This window comes from Chrysochloris asiatica, unplaced genomic scaffold, assembly GCF_000296735.1.
Source record: "Chrysochloris asiatica unplaced genomic scaffold, ChrAsi1.0 scaffold00183, whole genome shotgun sequence".
Classification (NCBI taxonomy): domain Eukaryota; kingdom Metazoa; phylum Chordata; class Mammalia; order Afrosoricida; family Chrysochloridae; genus Chrysochloris; species Chrysochloris asiatica.
This window is the reverse complement of record NW_006408701.1, coordinates 2,607,910-2,625,981: the sequence shown is the minus strand read 5'-3', so window position 1 is coordinate 2,625,981 and position 18,072 is coordinate 2,607,910. Positions and strand designations below refer to the sequence as shown.

General features: G+C 38.0%; 1 protein-coding gene across 3 annotated transcripts in view; it reads left to right on the top strand.

Annotated features, from left to right (window-relative positions):
- Positions 1-18,072, top strand: part of WDR44 (WD repeat domain 44) — a 122,776-nt gene that overhangs the window by 49,436 nt on the left and 55,268 nt on the right. For 2 of the 3 annotated variants that reach the window (XM_006872110.1, XM_006872111.1), the window contains exons 3-6: positions 5,731-5,796; positions 12,200-12,821; positions 13,515-13,645; positions 16,501-16,596. In XM_006872110.1, coding sequence (XP_006872172.1) covers positions 5,731-5,796; positions 12,200-12,821; positions 13,515-13,645; positions 16,501-16,596 — 915 coding nt within the window. The remainder of the gene's footprint in view (positions 1-5,730; positions 5,797-12,199; positions 12,822-13,514; positions 13,646-16,500; positions 16,597-18,072) is intronic. The other variant, XM_006872112.1, reaches the window with a different exon arrangement.

Here is an 18,072-nt window from a genome sequence, read left to right as displayed (position 1 = left end):
AGTGCCACACCAGGAATCCAGTCTATGGTATGGGGGTACTCAAACTAGCAAGTACATATTACATGCAAAAGGATAACTATTGATCTTAGGCAGCTCAAAGAAAGGTTTATATAGTCTTGATTTTTTGAGAGGCATACAAAGGAAAGTATGAGGTATTGATGTTTGCAGAGTAGAATAGACATTAATTGCTGCAAGTCGCTTGAATAGCAGAGAAGAGTTTTAGGGAAGAGATAAAACTCATACAGAGGTTTCAAAATTAGGAAAGATTGGCATAGTCCGATAGAGAAAACTTCAGTGAGCAGTGTATGTTAGGAAATAGCCTCTGCCATCAAGTCCATTCTGACTCACAGGGACCCAGAAGGACAGAGTACACTTGCTGCAGAGGGTTTTCAAGGCTCTAAATCTTTATGGAAGCAGACTGCCTCATCTTTCCATCAAGGAGCAGCTGGCTAGTTCCACCTGCTACCCTTTTAGTTAGCAGCCTACTGTGTTAATGCTTAATCTACTGTACCACTAGGGTTCCTATGTTAGGAAACAGTATGAACTAATTAATATGCAAAGGTATAGAATTTGCTGGGTACATTGAATAGACTAATGTGGCTTTTATAAAAGTTTCAGTTACAGAATGTTGAAGTAAATTGGGGCTTGTTATTATTTATTGCTTGAATTACAAGGTAGTTTCAAAACGTTTGTGGAAGAAATAAGAGATAATGGAAGTTTTCCATGAAGGTTTTGAATCTCCTTCATATTTGGTTGAAGAATTAAGGAAAAAAGAAATATTTTGTTTTTGGAAGGGTGGAAGAAATTCTTAGGAAACAGACTGAATGCAGAGAGAACTATTAAGAAGCAGTTAGAATGTCGAAACGATGAGTATAAAACTGATATTCTCCCATGTAAACTATTACTCAATTCACAACAAAAACTTTAAAAAAAAAAAGAAGCATTTAGAATGTCGACAAAAGACTTTTGTACATAGGGATAATGTAGTGTATTTTATGGTATAGATGGTGTCCAGTCATTTACTACATAGCATCTGTTCAGGTAGTGTCTGACCACATGTAAGTCTGTGGTCCCATAAGGTTATAATAGAGTTCAGAAATTCTGATCAGAGAAAAGGGACTTAGCAAAAATAAGTTTCCCACATACAACACATGAGATATAGGTCTGTTTTATACAAGGCAATTGCTAGGTGCATAAGAGTAAAATATATATGTAACCTGTCCTGTATATTGGTAGTAAAAAAAAAAAAAAGTTATTGCTATAAAATCATAGAAACCTTATTTAAACAAAAATTTCAAAATGTGAAGCTATTGTTTCTTGACATATCCCCCATCTAGGACTATGCCCATCTAAAAGACAGTGTTTCCATTTCTTTAACCATCCCCAAAGAATTCTGCACTCTGAAATTTAGACTATTTCAAAATGGCAATCTGGGCATCCTTTAGGAACTCAAATCATACTGCTTTTAAATGTTGAGTTTGGGGAATAAAAAGAAGTCTGAAGGAGCAAGATCAGGGTTATAGGGTGAATTTCCCCAGTGAAATTCTTGTAGAACAACCCTTGCTATCCTTCTCGAATGAGCAGGTGTGTTGTGGTGGTGGGAAAACATTCTTCTGCACGACTTTCCTGCCTATTTCTCACCAATGCAGTTTTCTTAAAACTTCTTCCTAATTGTTGTTGTTGTGCCGTCGAGTCAGTTCCGACCCATAGCGACCCTGTACAGGGTTTCTGAGGGTGTAAATCTTTATGGGAGTAGAAAGCCTCATCTTTCTCTCGCGGAGCGGCTAGTAGTTTCGAACTGCTGACCTTAAGGTTCACAGCCCGATTCGTAACCACTACGCTACCAGAGCTCCTTCTTCCTAATTAGACCTCTGTTATTGTCCTATGGCTTTCAAGAAAACTTAACAAGATTACCCCTTTGGAATCCCAAAAAGTAGTCACTATAACCTTATGAGCTAACCTCTCTGCCTTGAAAGTGAACTGGCCCAGAAGATTCCTTCTGAAGCCACTGTTTTGATTGGACATTGTTTTGAAGGCAGCCAAAGGAGACTGAAGACACGTGTATTGCTGAGAGAACTTGTCTGCAGCCATCCACTGACCACAAAAACATGTTTCAATGCGTTTTGTTTAAAATAAACCAATTCATGTATGAACTAGAAACCCTAGTAGCAATACTTTTTGACCCACTCTAGTATGTCTTGACAGTCATAATAAACACTTATGTCACTGGCTTATATATGTATTGTATTGTGCGTTCTGTCTAAAATGTTTATCATATAATAGTGTATACTTCAACTCTAGGCAGCAACTTCCGGTCACGTATACTATGCATCATGGCTCCCAAATGCGGGAAGACCAACGCTAGTGGTAGTAGCAGCAAGAGGTACAAAGGAAAAGTTTCAATTTGGAAGTGAAACAAAAAGTTATTAAACAGGAAGGTAGGAAAGCAGTGAAGGCTACTGCTCATGTTTTAGAAATGTCCCATTCAGCAATCACAACAATCCCCCACAGCAAAGAAATTCTCCAAGTTATTGCAGGATCTGCTGCCCTGAAAACTACAAGGCTAATAAAAATGCCAGAGGAATGGATATCAGATATGGGGAAATAATTTGTTAATGATGTGGATTGAGGATCCAACAGAAAGGCAAATCCCTCTCAGCTAAGGCAGTTTGTTTGAGATTCACTTAAAAAAAAAAAAAAAAAAAAAGGCAGGACTAGACTACAAAATTGTGTACCTGCAAAGTTCAAATTTTGTAACGCCTGGTTTTACAGAATGTATTGTAGATGTTAAATGACGCATGACTATACTCTTAGGAATGTGTAGGTGAATATGACAACCATTTAAGAGTTGTTTGTTTTTTATCTCAGTAAAGAGTAGAAGTCACATGTCTAAAAAAAAAATCAGTTGAAGTTGTCACAGATACACATTTTAAATTATACTTTTGAATAAAGTAACTTGATACAGCAAAATCTTAACAGAAATAGACTTTGTAATTATTTTCCTGTTGCTGCAGTCATTACACTGATGGTTACTTGAATCATCATATTCAAACCTGAAAACGTAATTTAATATATAATGTTGCCAAAGGCAGTTTAGGGGAGTCCTGGTGAGACACTGTGGGTTCATGCGCTGGACTGTAAGGTTTGTTTGAACCGCAAGATCAGCGGTTCAAATGCACCAGCCTCTACTTGAAAACTCTACATAGGATCTCTGAGTCAGAACCAACTCAACAGCATTTAACAACAACAAAGCCATTTAGTAGTCCTGGTGTGGCACTGTAGGATAGGCACTGGACTGTTAATCACAAGGTCAGTGGTTCAAATCTACCAGTTGCTTCTCAGAAACCCTGTACTGGGTCACAGTGCGTCAGAACAGATTCTATAGCAGTTAACAACAACAACAAAGCAGTGTAACTCCCATACATCATAGAGACTTCATAGTTTTTCCCTCACGTTTTGATTGTTTATAAAATTTGAATTACAAATGCCTCTCTCTGATAAAATACTTCATAAAGGACTTTTATAAAATATATGACATATGGAGGTAATATCTTTTAGAAGTTCAAACTCCCAAGAGAGTTTTGTTACAGTCAAAATAGAAGTCTAATCACTGTTTGGCAGTTTTGGTCATTGTAAAACAGTTAATCTGTGACCTTTGTAAGTAATTCACTAAAGGAAATTAAATTGAGGTATAGGAATTCCTAATGTGTGTTTTTATTTAGCTCAGTAAGGGAAATATCTACTGAACTATGTTGTACAGTGCTTTGGATTTTCTTAGTAATGAAATTGGATGACAGTTGGGTAAACTGCTTAATTGGTAGGGCAATTTAAGATCAATGCTAATACATGCATTCATTCTTAGTGAACATCAGCTTTCCTGTATTCTTTCTTGCTCTCTTATCTTGTCAATGTTATCTTACTAATTGGTTTTGATAAGATTTGTTTAAGTTTAAAACCAGGCTTCCATTAAAGGGACCACAAGGTCAGGTTGTTGAACCACAAGGTCACCGTTTCAAACTTACCAGCTGCTCTTTGGAAACGTTATACAGGGTCACTGTGAGTCAGAACCAACTCGACAACAAACTTAAGATATGTGTATGAACTGAAGAAAAGTCAGAGCATGCATTATTCAACATGCATGCAGCAAACAGTTGTTTAGTGCCATGTGCTCTTTTAAGTACTGGGTAAATAGTGGTGGGCAGAACAAACAAAATCTCTGTTCTCCTGGAGCTTATGTTCAGTTGGACAGGGAAGAAACAAACAAACAAAAAAAATTAGCAAGGAAACAAGGTCATTTCACTTGGTGATGAATGCAGTGAAAAAACTAGGATTCTGTGATAGCAAGTTAAGGGAGTAAGAGTATTTTAGGAAGGTCAGATGACTAGAGAAGGCTTCTCTCAAGAACATTTGAGCTACAACTCTAATGGTAAGGAGCCATTCATTTGATCAGAGTGTAACTGTAGACAAATGGTGGTAAACAGGGATGAGAAATGTACATGTCAAAATGTTGACAGGAACCATATCATATTCGATTTTCAAGGGCTATTGTAAAGAGTTTGGATGTTACTTAACATTTAAAATTCCATGAAACCGTTTTCTTCTGAAAGATTCAAAGAAAAAACATAAGGTTGAAGATATTGGAATATTCAATTAAACAAATTAAGGCTGAAGATATTGGAAATTTCCTACAGAAAATTCCGTAACACATTAAAATTGTTAGCATTATAACAATCTCTGGAATAATTTTTATCATGATTATATCTTGATGCTTGTGTTACCTTAATACTTACATCTTTGTGTGCCTTAAGTTGGTGATCTCTAAAATATAGTTATAGTGGCCTAATTCTAACAAGCTCTGTGATGTGCAACAAGAAGTAATGACTTTTTTTTCTCCCACAATTAGTTATTGTTGTTGTTAAGTGCTGTCGAGTTGGTTCTGACCCATAGTGACCCATATAGGGTTTTCGAGGAGCAGCTGGTGAACTTGAACCACCGACCTTGTGGTTCAAGCCGACTTTACAGTCCAGCGCATTAGCTGCTGTACTTCATAAATATAACTGTAGATAGAGAAGAATATTGTATTAAGGTCTGTGACTATATGACTGTCATATTTTATCATATTTTTTCCAGCAGAAATACAGTATCCCTTTCTACCTTCTCTAACCTCCCAAATATATATATATATGTACGTATGTGTATATGAATGTATACGTAGATATATATGTATCGTTGGTGGGTGTAATTTTTTCAACTAAGCATTTTGGGAACTTCGTTTAACTTTTGGTTAAACTTTTATTCTTTTTAACTAAAGCTTGCAGAATTTTAAGAAAACTAGTCTCTGGATGTCATTTTCTGTGTCACATACTTTTATATTCCTATGTATTTTGAGATACTACTTTGGGGTAAAATAACAATTCTGATTCAACCCTTTGCTTATATCTTTGATCTTTTTAAGTTACAAATGTACTCAGTGGTTTTTAGCTTCTTACACAGCATTTTTTAATCTTAAAAAATTATGAAAGCTTCCATATTTAAAGGAAAATAACTTAACAGCCATAGAAAATTACTGATTAGTAACCTTCTTATGCAAAATCATGTTGTCCCAGTTGGCATATATTCTTTAGACATTTGACTTACTAATACTGTTTTCTAATTTGTACCTATTTTAAGCAGATTTTTTTTTTTCAGAAAGGATATCATCATTTGATTTATCTTTTCCTTTTTAAACAGGAAACAGAGAACCAAATTGGAAATGAGTACCCTGTACAAGAATTGAAACAAGATGTATCTAAAACGGTTAGTAAGATATAATTTAATACTAGTTTTACATCAGGCATCACATTGATATATATCATACACATTATGGAAATTTTTCCATACCATTCTTTCAGTATAGTGCTCAGTATATGGTGGATAGTCAATAAATGGTTCTCTAATATGATGAATTTTGGTTGAAGATATAGCAAACTTTTTTTGTAATGTTTTATTGTGAATTATGTTATTGTTTACATGGGAGAACGTTAGCTTTACAATCATCCTATCATATATCGTTTCATTGCCATAGTTACAATCCCCTCCATGCATCATCAACCAACCAAAGGGTACACCCCTGCAAGCCTGCCCCCCCAGTCATCAGCATATAACCCCTCTCCCTCTCTGGGTCCAGCAGCTCCATATCTCCACATCATCGTCTCTGCCTCCATCTCTGGCATCACTGTTTCTCTGGATAGGGTCCCACACTCTGCTCTTCTCCCTTGATGGTCCCAGGGACCTCCGCTCTTGAACTGCAAAGTCAATCACTCCCGTCCTTTTGCTACAAAATGTCTACCTTTACATTTCCAACCCTCACGTCAGTCCTGATAGCATTTATTCACTGTTGTACCACATGAGTGCTATCCCCATCTCCTTTCATCAGCCCTGCCCAGACAGATTAGATACTACCTTCTTCCGTGCCCTCTGGATCTAGGCTCCCTCTTGAAAGCTTGTAAGCCAGTCACTTCTTGCTTTTGTAACCCCCATTTTGGGTAGCCAATGTCCAAGTTGCCCATCCCTGTCTATCCTGTGTATCAAGGGGGTGGGATTGATCTTCACTGTAAAGATTTATTCCCTCTTTTGAGCTACTGCATCCATAGGTGTAGGTCAAGTTCATCAAATTGTATCAGATTACTCTTTTGTTCCTCTTCTTTCTTCTTCTAGTTAAGTTCTGATCATCAGCCATTGAAGCCAGGTCAAGTGGGTATTATCTGTAAGTGTGGATGTTCTTGTGCATATGCCCTCTCTTCTTATAGCTGAACGCTTCACTTTCCACTCTATTCCTCTGTGGCTATGTCACTGACTCTGGGCCCAGGAGTCCCCAGGTCTTGCCATACTGCTGGCCAACCAGGTCACCACCAGGGGTTAACAAGAGTCTATTGAACGTTCTAGGGCTTATCTTGGAGCTTCATTGCTGTTTTTCCCTCAGTTCCCCTTATCGGTGACCAATGTGGTCACCAGTCTGAGCACATGTCTGCTCGTGTATTCCCGTTGAGTCTCAGTCTTGGAAGGGGGTTTTCCCTGAGGGGACCCAACACTTGCCTTGATGTCTCCTGGGCAAACAACTTGCTTGTTCTTGTAGTCAGTTGGACTGCCGTTATTGTTTTGTTTTTTTCCTGTCACTCTTTCGTTCAAGAAGTATCTTCTGTTCTTCTAGCGGCTCCTGGCTGGTTTGCTTGTCCTTTCAAGTGGAAATTTCCCACCTCAGAAGATTCTGAATGGGGTTCAGGATTCCACCTATGGTCTTATGTAATGCAGAGGCTCCACAGGAAGCCTCCTTCACTGGGCACGTTGTAGCCCCATTTTAGGTAATTCAATATAGCAAACTTTAAGAAGCCATTTTTATATTCTAAGCAATTCTGATGTACTCATTTTTGAAATGGGTAGCATTTTCAACTATGTTTTGTAGTATGTTTTTGTTGTTAATCATGCATTTTATTAGAATAAGCTGTATTTGCTTTTTAAGTTACTACTAGCAGTTAAAAGTTTTGGAAAGTTCAGTGCAATACATTCTGGTGTCTTTACAAGTCATTACTCTGATAATGCCTTTGATAATGTTTAAAGAATTGATGCTGTGATGCTTCCAACATTAGTTTACTAGAAGACTGAGCACAAGATAAAAAAAAAATTTCATGGAGAGTTTGCTATGTCAAGGTGAAACACAGGAAGAAAGGCAGGATGGTGTATGTTCATTCAAACAAGTCCTGAGTGCTTCCTGTGTTCCATGCACTATTCTAGACAGTGAGTTTCTGGAGGTCCCAGAGTTTCTCAACGGCAGCACTATTAACATTTTGGGTTGGATAACTTTTTTTCTGATGGGGAGAGGATGTGCGGTGCACTGTTTTATGTTTAGCAGCATCCCTGGCTTCTTCCCAAGTAGAAGCCAATAGTTCTCCCCATTCCCAATAGTTTTTCCCCTTTCCAATACTGGAGTCCTGGTGTGGCACTGTGGGTTAATGTGTCGAACTGCAAAGCTGTGTGAACTGCAAGGTTGGAGGTTCAAGCTCACCAGCTGCTCCTTGGAAACCCTATACAGGATCGCTATGGGTCGGAATTGACTTAATGGCACTCAACAACAACAACAACAATGCTGTTGTGACAACCCAAAATGTCTTCAGACATTGACAAATGGGAAGATGGGCCAAAATCACTCCTAATTGTGAACCACTGTTCTACCTTTATCAAGTTTAGAAATGTAATTGACTACATATTTTCATGTTGGTCACGTTTCCCTTTAAAAGGAAGAGTTGCCCTTGTGGGGAGAAGTGTTGATACTGTATGTCAGCACAAATAAGATAAATATGAAACATTTTTTAAAATAAGAAATTGACCACAATTCTACACTAACAAAAAATTGCTTTTTTTTCCCCCAATCTGGTCCTCATCTGTTTTGTTGTTGTTACTGTTTTGCCTAATTGTAGTATAGATAAAATTTAATACTCTACATTTTCCTCTTGCCATTTTTGGATTGTCCTCATATTTTTACATGATTTCAATAATCAGTTTTCATTTCATGCATCATTTTCCATTAAACGAGTGTTTTATAGTACATGTAACCATTCTTGTTGGTCACTTGGATTGCTTCCAATTTTTCTAATATTACTTTTCTTCCCCTTTTTAAGAATTATTTTGGGAGTGATAAAGTACCACTGGGTAGACTTCTGTAGTTGGTAGCCAAGAAAAAAGCTTAGAAGCTGAGAAAATAGGAGAAAATATGAGGCAGTAGACTGAGGCTTAAGACTTCAGGTATCACATTTTAAATCCAAGCCTTTTCAATTCAGTTAACTATTAAGTATTAATGATAAGGGCTGTGAGGACCAATATAAGGACCCTGCTCTAAAGTGGATTGCATTTTAATAGAGAAAATCAGATAAACACAAAACTTACTATAATAAATATTCAAATAATCTTGCAAACTATTATAAGAACACAAAGGAAGACTTCACTTCTTGTGTGGGAGTTGGAATGAGGAAGATTTGATGAAGGAAGTAGCATCTGAACTGATACTTGATGGATGTATAGGATTTAGAAAGACAGAGTTAAAGGCATAACCAAGCATATTATTGCTGTTAAGTACTGTCAAGTGCACCAGTTAATGTCCATTCAGTCAATGTCTGATTGTGTATTTGTTTTAAAAGGAAAGGTGCTCTCCTTTATTTATAATTTCCCTTAATGGAGTCGTGTGGAGTCCTGGTGTGGTGCCGTAGGACAAGCACTCAACTGCAATATAGATTTGGTCTGCAAGTTCAGCAGTTCAGATCCACCACACGCTCCCCAGAAACCCCATACCAGGTCACTGTGAGTCGGAACTGACTCAGCCGCACTTAACAACAACCGTGGAGTCCTGGTATAGTGCTGTAGGATAAGCACTGGACCACAAGGTCAATTTGAACCACAAGGTTAGCAATTCAAACTCAGCAGCCACTCTTGAAAAACCCTATACAGGATTGCTGTGAGTTGGAACTGACTTAATGGCACTTAATAACAATGATTTAAAAGACCCCCAAACCCAAATTCTTGTAGCACTGGACCACAGGTGGGATACAAACAGGTGAGGCAGGCTTTCTCCAATGGGTTACTGGTGACAGCAGTGGCGGTGGCTGTGGAGCCCGGGCTGTTCCCTGTAATTCAGATGAGTGGCACCATGGGTAAGACACACTACACTCCTTCCCCACTTGATTCTTCTCACTGTGCTCCCAGCCCCTGCTCTCTCAGCTGCTGCTGCCACCAGCACCCCATTTCCAGCCTCTGTCAGCAGCAGGAATGAGGACAACTGATTATAGTGGGCTCCCATAAGGTTTTAATATGGCTGCACAACACCCAATCACATAAATAATGTCCTGTTTCACAGAATGCATCACAGTTATGGAGGAAATAAGTATACCAAGATCGTCTATATACTTCCTTTTATTTGCATTTAGTTTTTAAATTAGTAAATAATAAGAACGAGGTTGCTCTAAAGGGATTAGAGAAGACAGAATTCTTCACTTGCTTTTCACCCTTATAGCATGGGCCTTTCCATTATGTGTAGTGGTTATTTCAAATCTTTACACTCAATTCATGTTCCTTAGGTCTACTTGCATCTTACTCACTTTTAGCAGATAACCTGTCTTCCTACTGTACATAGACATATGATAGGCTTAGAAACCTAGATTTATTCCAGTTTCTATCATATCTTACTTCCTTCATTTACAATTTCATTTTTATCTCTTACCACTTTCCATAGTCATCACTCACAGCGTAGTATCCTTGCTTTTTCCTGTCCAGATTATCATGATTATAATGCAGAGAACACAAGATTTCTTAGAGAGACCTGGATTTAAATTTTGATTTTGTAATTTACAAGCTGTGGGCCCTTGGACAAAATTCCTAATCTTTTGCATCAAATCTCTGCTTTTATGGAAGAGAGAGAGAGAGTTCAGCTGCCTTATAAAGCCTATGTGATGATTAAATGAGAAGGTGTATATTTTGTGTAACCCACAGTAGGCCTTCTTTCTTTTCTTTACCAGAGCTTTGCTCTGTTATCTTCCTATACATTGGCTCTTTCCCCTTAGCTTATAAAATCCTAAATTACCTTCCAGTAACCTCTTCTTTTAGAAGCAAGCTTCTTGAAAAAATAGAGTGTATTGACTATTTCTATTTTTTCATCTTATTCATTCTTTGTTGGTGTTGTTGTAAGTGCCGTTAAGTCGATTCTGACTCATAGCAATCTTGTATAGGATTTTTGAGGAGAAGCTGGTGGATTTGAACTACCAACTATGTAGTTCAGTGCTTATCCTACAGCACCACATCATCTAGTTGTGGATTTCATTCTTTAGCCCACTGAAATCCAGTTTCTGTTTTCACTAAGGTCTTCGTCTTCAGGGTCCATCTCACTGACAAATGAAGTGGGCTCTATTTAATATTTCTCTGGTAAAAGTGAGGTAAGTTTAGGATTAAATATTTGAAGATGGAGATATACGCTATTGTGTAGCATCGATATGTAGGCAATCCGGGATGGATACTATTGAGCAGCAGCATTTCCAGTTCTAGTGAGCAGCATTTTGTTGAAAACCAGACCAGGGTGGCTCTGAGACACTGTTCTTTCTGAAGCCAAGGATCAGAGAAAGCAGAAATCATCCATGGTTGGACATAGTAGAAAGAGGGGTGATCTGTAAATTTTAATGTGTTAGTACTGACAGGACTTGGAAGAAAATATTTTTTTCTAAATATTTTTAGAAGACACCCAGAGCCTATCAACTTTTTTCAGCTGCAGATAAAAAATTAAATGGAAAAATGGCAAGATGTACTGGGTATTTGAAGTCTTTCCATGGCTCTGCCGTCAGTCTGAACAGTGAGGCATTGGATGTCGTCTGTTTAAGAATGCTAATGTTTCTACTAATCTGCTGTCTCTTTCTGTCATGCTTGAGTTCCCAGCTAAACAGCTTGAATTCTTAGACGGGGTGAATTTTGATTCTCAGGATTTTGTTAACTAGGCTCAAACCAGTAGACTGTTATTACAATGAATAAGTAAATTCATTACAGTGTTATGAGTCTTAATGTAATTTTAGTCTTGAACATTATTTTACAGATTTGACTGCACAAATCTCCTAATATAATGATTCAAATTACAGATTCTGTGGAGCCTAACTCCCTGAGTTTATATGCTAGCTTTACTGCTTATTAGCTTTGTGACCATGGACAAATCTCTTGAGCTCTCTGTCCTAATTTCGTCATTTGTAAAGTAAGAGTGCTAATAGCATTTATATAAAGATGAAAAATATGCAAATGTTAATAATATTATCTGACACATAGTAAATACTATATGCATCATTAACTACCATGTGTTTGTGTATGTGTGTTTATTTTTTATTTGTATTAATGTTTCAGATCTTCTGAGAACATAATACTGCCCTCCCCCCCCCGTTTTTGCTTTTTTCATTGTGAACTAAGCGATAGTTTACATGGGAGGACATCGGCTTTACCACCATCGTTTCATTGCAATGATTATAATTTCCTCCGTACATTATTTTTATTTGCTTCCATTCCCTCTGTTTTTCTTTCTTTTTTATGGAAGGGGGTACAGGGGTATACACAAAAACACTCAGGTCTACCATGCTTTTCTTAACTACCATGTTCTTATACCTAGCTTTATTATTTTTTTAATTAATTTTTAACCTTTCATCAGATTATTGAAAGTATTATTGAGGAAAGTCAAAAAGTACTACAACTTGAAGATGACTCTTTGGACTCCAAAGGGAAAGGACTCTCTGATGAGGCGACTGGAACAGATCTTAGCAGTATGTCTGGACTGTTAGCCATAGATCAAGTACTACAGGAAGATTCCAAACAACTTGAGAGTCAGAATGCATTTGAAGAAGCTGAATTTGAACCTAAAAAATGTTTCCTTTCTGATTATACTGATGAGAAGCCAGTAGAGGAAATAACAACGTTAACTGAAACAAGTTCAACTGAGCAGCTTAATGTACCTGAAACTGAAGCAGAAGAATTAAACAAGGAAACTGTGGAAGTCAGACAAAGTGATGTTCTCGAACCTGCATCTTCAAATTCCCTATCTAGTAAAGATTTTGCTGCAGCAGAAGAAGAAGTAGCTCCTGCCAAACCTCCAAGACAGCTTACTCCAGAACCTGATATAGTGGCTAGTACAAAGAAGCCTGTTCCTGCACGCCCACCCCCTCCAACTAATGTTCCACCTCCTAGACCCCCACCTCCCTCGAGACCTGCTCCACCACCCAGGAAAAAGAAAAGTGAATCTGAATTTGAGGTTCTTAAAACTCCTGATCTAGAAGGCAAGTATCAGTTGAGAAATACTTTTTATGGGAAAAAAATTTTAATTGAAATGACTAAGATTTCTGGTTTTTAATGCAGTTTATGCTATGTAAAGCCATGTTGTAAACCATGTAAGAAATTTTTTTCTTTAGTAACATACAGAAAATGAAAACGTTTATATTAGTGATGTTATCTTGCTATCATTGAACATTTCAGTAGACTTCTAACTTTCAAATCTGTTACTGTTTGGTGTATGGTGACAACTGCTTGAGATTTGGAGAGTTAAACTCTGAATACAAATCCTGGTTGTGTAGCCTTGAGGAAGTTAAACTGTTTGGATCCTGATTTTCTCATATGTAAGGAGCCCTGGTGGCACAGTGATTAAAGAACTTGACTGTTAACCAGAGTTCAGCGGTTCGAACCCACCAGCCACTCCACAAGAGAAAGATGTGATAGTCTGTTTCTGTAAAGATTTACAACTTGGAAACCCTATAGTGTAATTCTGCTCTGTCCTGTGGGGTGACTCTGTGGTGGAATTGATTTTGACAGCAGTAAGCCTTATTCTGGTTTTGGCTTCCTTATAAATAAAGCAAGAGTAATAAAACTTTCTTACAGGGTTGTTTTAAGAATCAAACAAATGTAAAAACATTTTATAAGATTTGTATAAGATCCTGTATAAATATACATTATTGCTGTTATTATTGTCATTACAGTTGCCAAAGAAAGCATAATGTCTGATACTCTCCTAACAACAAACATAATTTCAGAGAGCACAGTCAAGGATGCTCAGCCTTCTCTTGATTTGGCAAGTGCCACCAGTGGAGATAAAGTAGTTACTGCTCAGGTTGGTAAATTGGTGTTAGATTTGATAAAGGCTTTTCACAACTTGCTGCAATAAACTGATTTGTTGATTGTTAAACCTTCTTTCTTCTCCAGGGCAAATAGTTTCTTGTTTCCCTAACCTGGCCTCCTTGTTTCTCTTGTCTAGCTCTGCTAATATCAAGCTGGGTGACCCTAATAGGCTATTCACCAGATGAGTGTCAAGATGCCCTATTTACAAAATGAAAGAAACAAAAACAAACTTCCTGAAGGTTTGTTGCAAAGATGAGGTTAGCTAAATTATAACCAGTACATGGCATTTAGTAGACATTGAAAAACTGACAGATGCTATTTATTGATATTAGTAAATTCCAATGATAATCTTCATGTACCTGACCTATATTGGTCAAAATTGAGAATTTAAAAACTAATTTCCTGTTAACTAATCATGAAAAACGTCATACACCAGGCAGTGGGTATGATAGCATGAATTTTGTCATAATCACATTCTGGAACTCAAGGTTTACTTAAATGGTAGCAGTGGTGGAGTGGGTTATGAACCTTGGACTTAGAAACAACTAGCGTAGTGGTTACGAATCGGTCAGCAGTTTGAAACCAGCTGTTCCACGAGAGAAAGATGAGGCTTTCTGCTTCCATAAAGATTTACAGCCTTGGAAACCCTGTGGCACATAACCACCACCACCTTGACTTAAAGACAATTTATTGTTGTTGTTAGGTGCCATCAAGTTGGTACTGACTCATAGTGACCCTATGCACAACAGAATGAAACACTGCCAGTCCTGGGCTAACCGTATAATTGTTGCCACACTTAAGCCCATTGGTGGTGCCCCTTTGCCAGTCCATCTCGCTGGGGGTCTTCCTCTTGCCCTTTAATGCTATGTAAATTTGCTATCATTTTGAAATGATTGAACCAACCCCTACTAACAACAGCACAATCATCCTTACTTGCTGCATGTGCAATCTTTAATATCATTGAAAAGGCTTTGAGCTTTTTCTGCACTAAAGTAAGGGTAAATAAGAACCATGTGTACCTGGTTGGATTTACCTACAAATTTAACTTGAAGACACACTTAAAGGCCAAATCTCATTCATCCCAGAGACTGTTAAAGACTGCAGATAGCTGAGTATAGTCCTCTCATAGTCTTAGATCAGGGCTCAGCAGCAGCCTGGTTTTTTAAGGTCCGTGGCAGTGGTCTCACTTGGCAGAGTATAAGGGGTACAGACTGGACCGTGTGAGTGACACTGTCAGAGGAGGTGACTCGACTCCAAAATAGCTGTCTGAAAAGTTTTTGTGCAATGTTTCAGAGAAATGTATAATTTTTTTTTTATGTAAAAATACCCCTGTGGTTAGTTATAACAACAAAAACATTTTTCATAAGCCCAGCTGCATGTATCAGTATACCTGTAAAAGGATAAAACTCCATGCTAATTTCCTTTTTTGGACCTTCTAATGCTCCCTGCTCAGAGCTGTCATTATTACCCAATTACAGTGATGCTTCAAATTCTGTGGTTTCCTCCGCACTCATTACAAGTACTCACTGTTGTTTTTGTTGCTGCTAGTTTTATTATAATTGCCAATTTTGTCAAATTTTTTGGTGTATTAGCTACAATATTTTGGTAAGTAGTATTTGTGAACCTATGTCAATAACGTTTTGGGAAATGAAGTAATCATTTAAAAAAGAATAGGAGAAAAAGTTTAAAAGACTTCATCTCAATTACTAATAATGTAATTAGTAATGCTGTAATTCAGTGTTGTTGCTGTTGTTGTGAAATGCTATCAACCCTGTATAGGGTTTCCGAGGAGCAGCTGGTGAGCTTGAACCGCTGACCTTGCAGTTCAAACGACTTTGCAGTCTGGCACATTAACCCACAGCGCCACACCAGGACTCCATAATTCAGTGTAGAAAGATGTTATAAAACAACGTGTTTTATAACCATTCATATAATCTAAGAAATACTACACTTCAGCAATTTCAACTCTGTCACATCTTAGTCTTTGGTTACAATCAATAATAAACATTACTGAGGACTCTGTATGGTCTGATAGGGTTTGGGATGTGTGACATCATGAATGACACCATGACACTGGCTGACAGAAACCCCAGTAATGCCACTGATCCTTGGGCTAAGAATAACCTTTACATTTCTAAAGGATTGTTTTTTAAAAGTGAAGAATATGTGTATAAGACCCAGAAAAGTCTTAATCTACCACCTGGCTCTTTACAGGAAAAGTTTGCTGACCCCTGCCTTAGAGATAGCAACCTATAGCCCTGATTAATAGCAACTTCTGTGCTGCCATTATTCTACTGGTTGTTGTTGTTAAGTGCCGTCAAGTCAGTTCCAAATCATAGAAGCCCTATATAGGGTTTCCGAGGAGCAGCTGGTGAGTTTGAACTTTTGACCTTGTGGTTTGCATCCATTACTGATCCTCCATCGCCACACCAGAAGTCCTATATAGGGTTAGAGAACTGCTTTATGGCCAGGACCATGTGGACCATTGATTTGTTTTTAGGACTTCTGAAATAGAGTATTTCATAGGCAGCAGCAACAGATTTGGCACCTAATTTTTTTTCAGCATGCTAGGAACAAGAAAGGACAAACGGAATGTTATATTTAAATTGCTGGTAGTCCTGGTGTGGCACTGCAGGCTAGTATGCTGGACTGCAAAGTTGGTTTGAACCTCAAAGTCGGTGGTTCAAGCTCACCAATCACTCTTTGGAAACTCTATACAGGGTCTCTATGGGTCAGAACCAACCCAGTGGCACTTAATAACAACAACAACATGTGTGGTAGTGAGTAATTGGAAATGTATAGAAATTGACTCTGTCTACTTTTGTGTTTATCAAATTTTCATTTCAGGAAAATGGAAAAGCACCTGATGGGCAGACAATAGCAGGTGAAGTGATAGGCCCTCAGAGACCTAGATCCAACTCCGGAAGAGAGCTTACTGATGAGGTATGGTTAGATTTTGGGGGCATTGTTTCTTACAAAGGTGAAATATAAAACTCATAACATAGGAGACAAATGAAAATTGAAGCTAGTTTAAGTTTTTGTTTGTTTTTAATATACTGGATCTTGCAACTTTGCCTTAAACTTGCCCTTTCACACAGTTATATAATGGAATACATCTATTAAAAGCAAGGGCCATATTTGATAGGAAGTCAAATTAAAAGAACTTGATATTATAGATATTACATGTTTTTATACCAGTATAGTGGTGGTGGTAATTATGTGCTGTCGAATCGGTTCTGACTTACGTGGTTTTCCAAGGCTGTAAACCTTACAGGATCAGAAAGCCTCATCTCTCTCCTGCTCAGCGACTTAACAACAGCATCAGCAATGTACAGTATATACAGACTCTGTACATAATGTACAATATATACCAACTCAGTATATAATAAACAGTATATGCAGACGACTCAGTGCATCTTACCATTAAAATTGTTTAGTATATCAGTGGTTCAAACCCACCAGCCTCTCCTTGGAAACTCTATACAGGATTGCTATGAGTCAGAACTACTCAATAGCACTTAACAATATAGGTCAGTTAATTCACAATGAAGGCTTTTTTTCCCCTGTTATATAAATTAACCCATTTATTACAGGCTAGACAGGTTTAGGTGGTGGAGCTTCTACGGGTCTTTCAGTTCCTTCAGTCTTCTGCTGGCGGACTTTACTGTGACTACAGAGGTGGTGTTGTAGGTCCAGATACCACCAGCCACCGTTTTCATACAGGAACCACAGTGCCAGAGCCCCACAGCTCGTCTCTCATTTTGGTTTTGCTGTAGAAGGAGCAAGTGTGCTTGGCATGCTGGCTGATTTTAATTTTCTTCACCATTTTCCTGAGGGAGGTACCATAATGGATCCCATATTTACCGACGATTCCAACCTTCTTGGTGCATTTAGCCATCTCGTCACCAGCTAGTGCCACACCCAGAGAGCTCACAGTAAAGTTTTAAAGCAAAATTTTATGTTTTATTCCTTTTAAACAGCACATTAAAAAAAATATTGTACTTTTGGAAAACAGTTTGACAGTTTCTCAACATATTAAGCATAGAGCTACCATATGACCCAACAATTTCACTCTTCGGTATACCCAAGAGAAATAAAAGCAAATTTCCACATAGAACATCATGCACAGATGTTCGTAGCGACATTTCTCGTAGATAAAAGGTGTAAACAGTGAAAATGTCCCTCAACTATTGAATTGATATATAAACCACTGACTATATGTGGATTTGGAGTCCTGGTGTGGTGCTGTGGGTTAATGCGCTGGACTGCAAAGTTGGTTGGTTTGATCTGCAAGGTCGGCAGCTCAAGCTCACCAGTCGCTCCTTGGAAACCCTATACAGGGTTGCTGTGGGTTGAAACCAACTCTACGGCACTTAACAACAACAATAATGTGCATATAGTATAGCCATAAAATGGAAC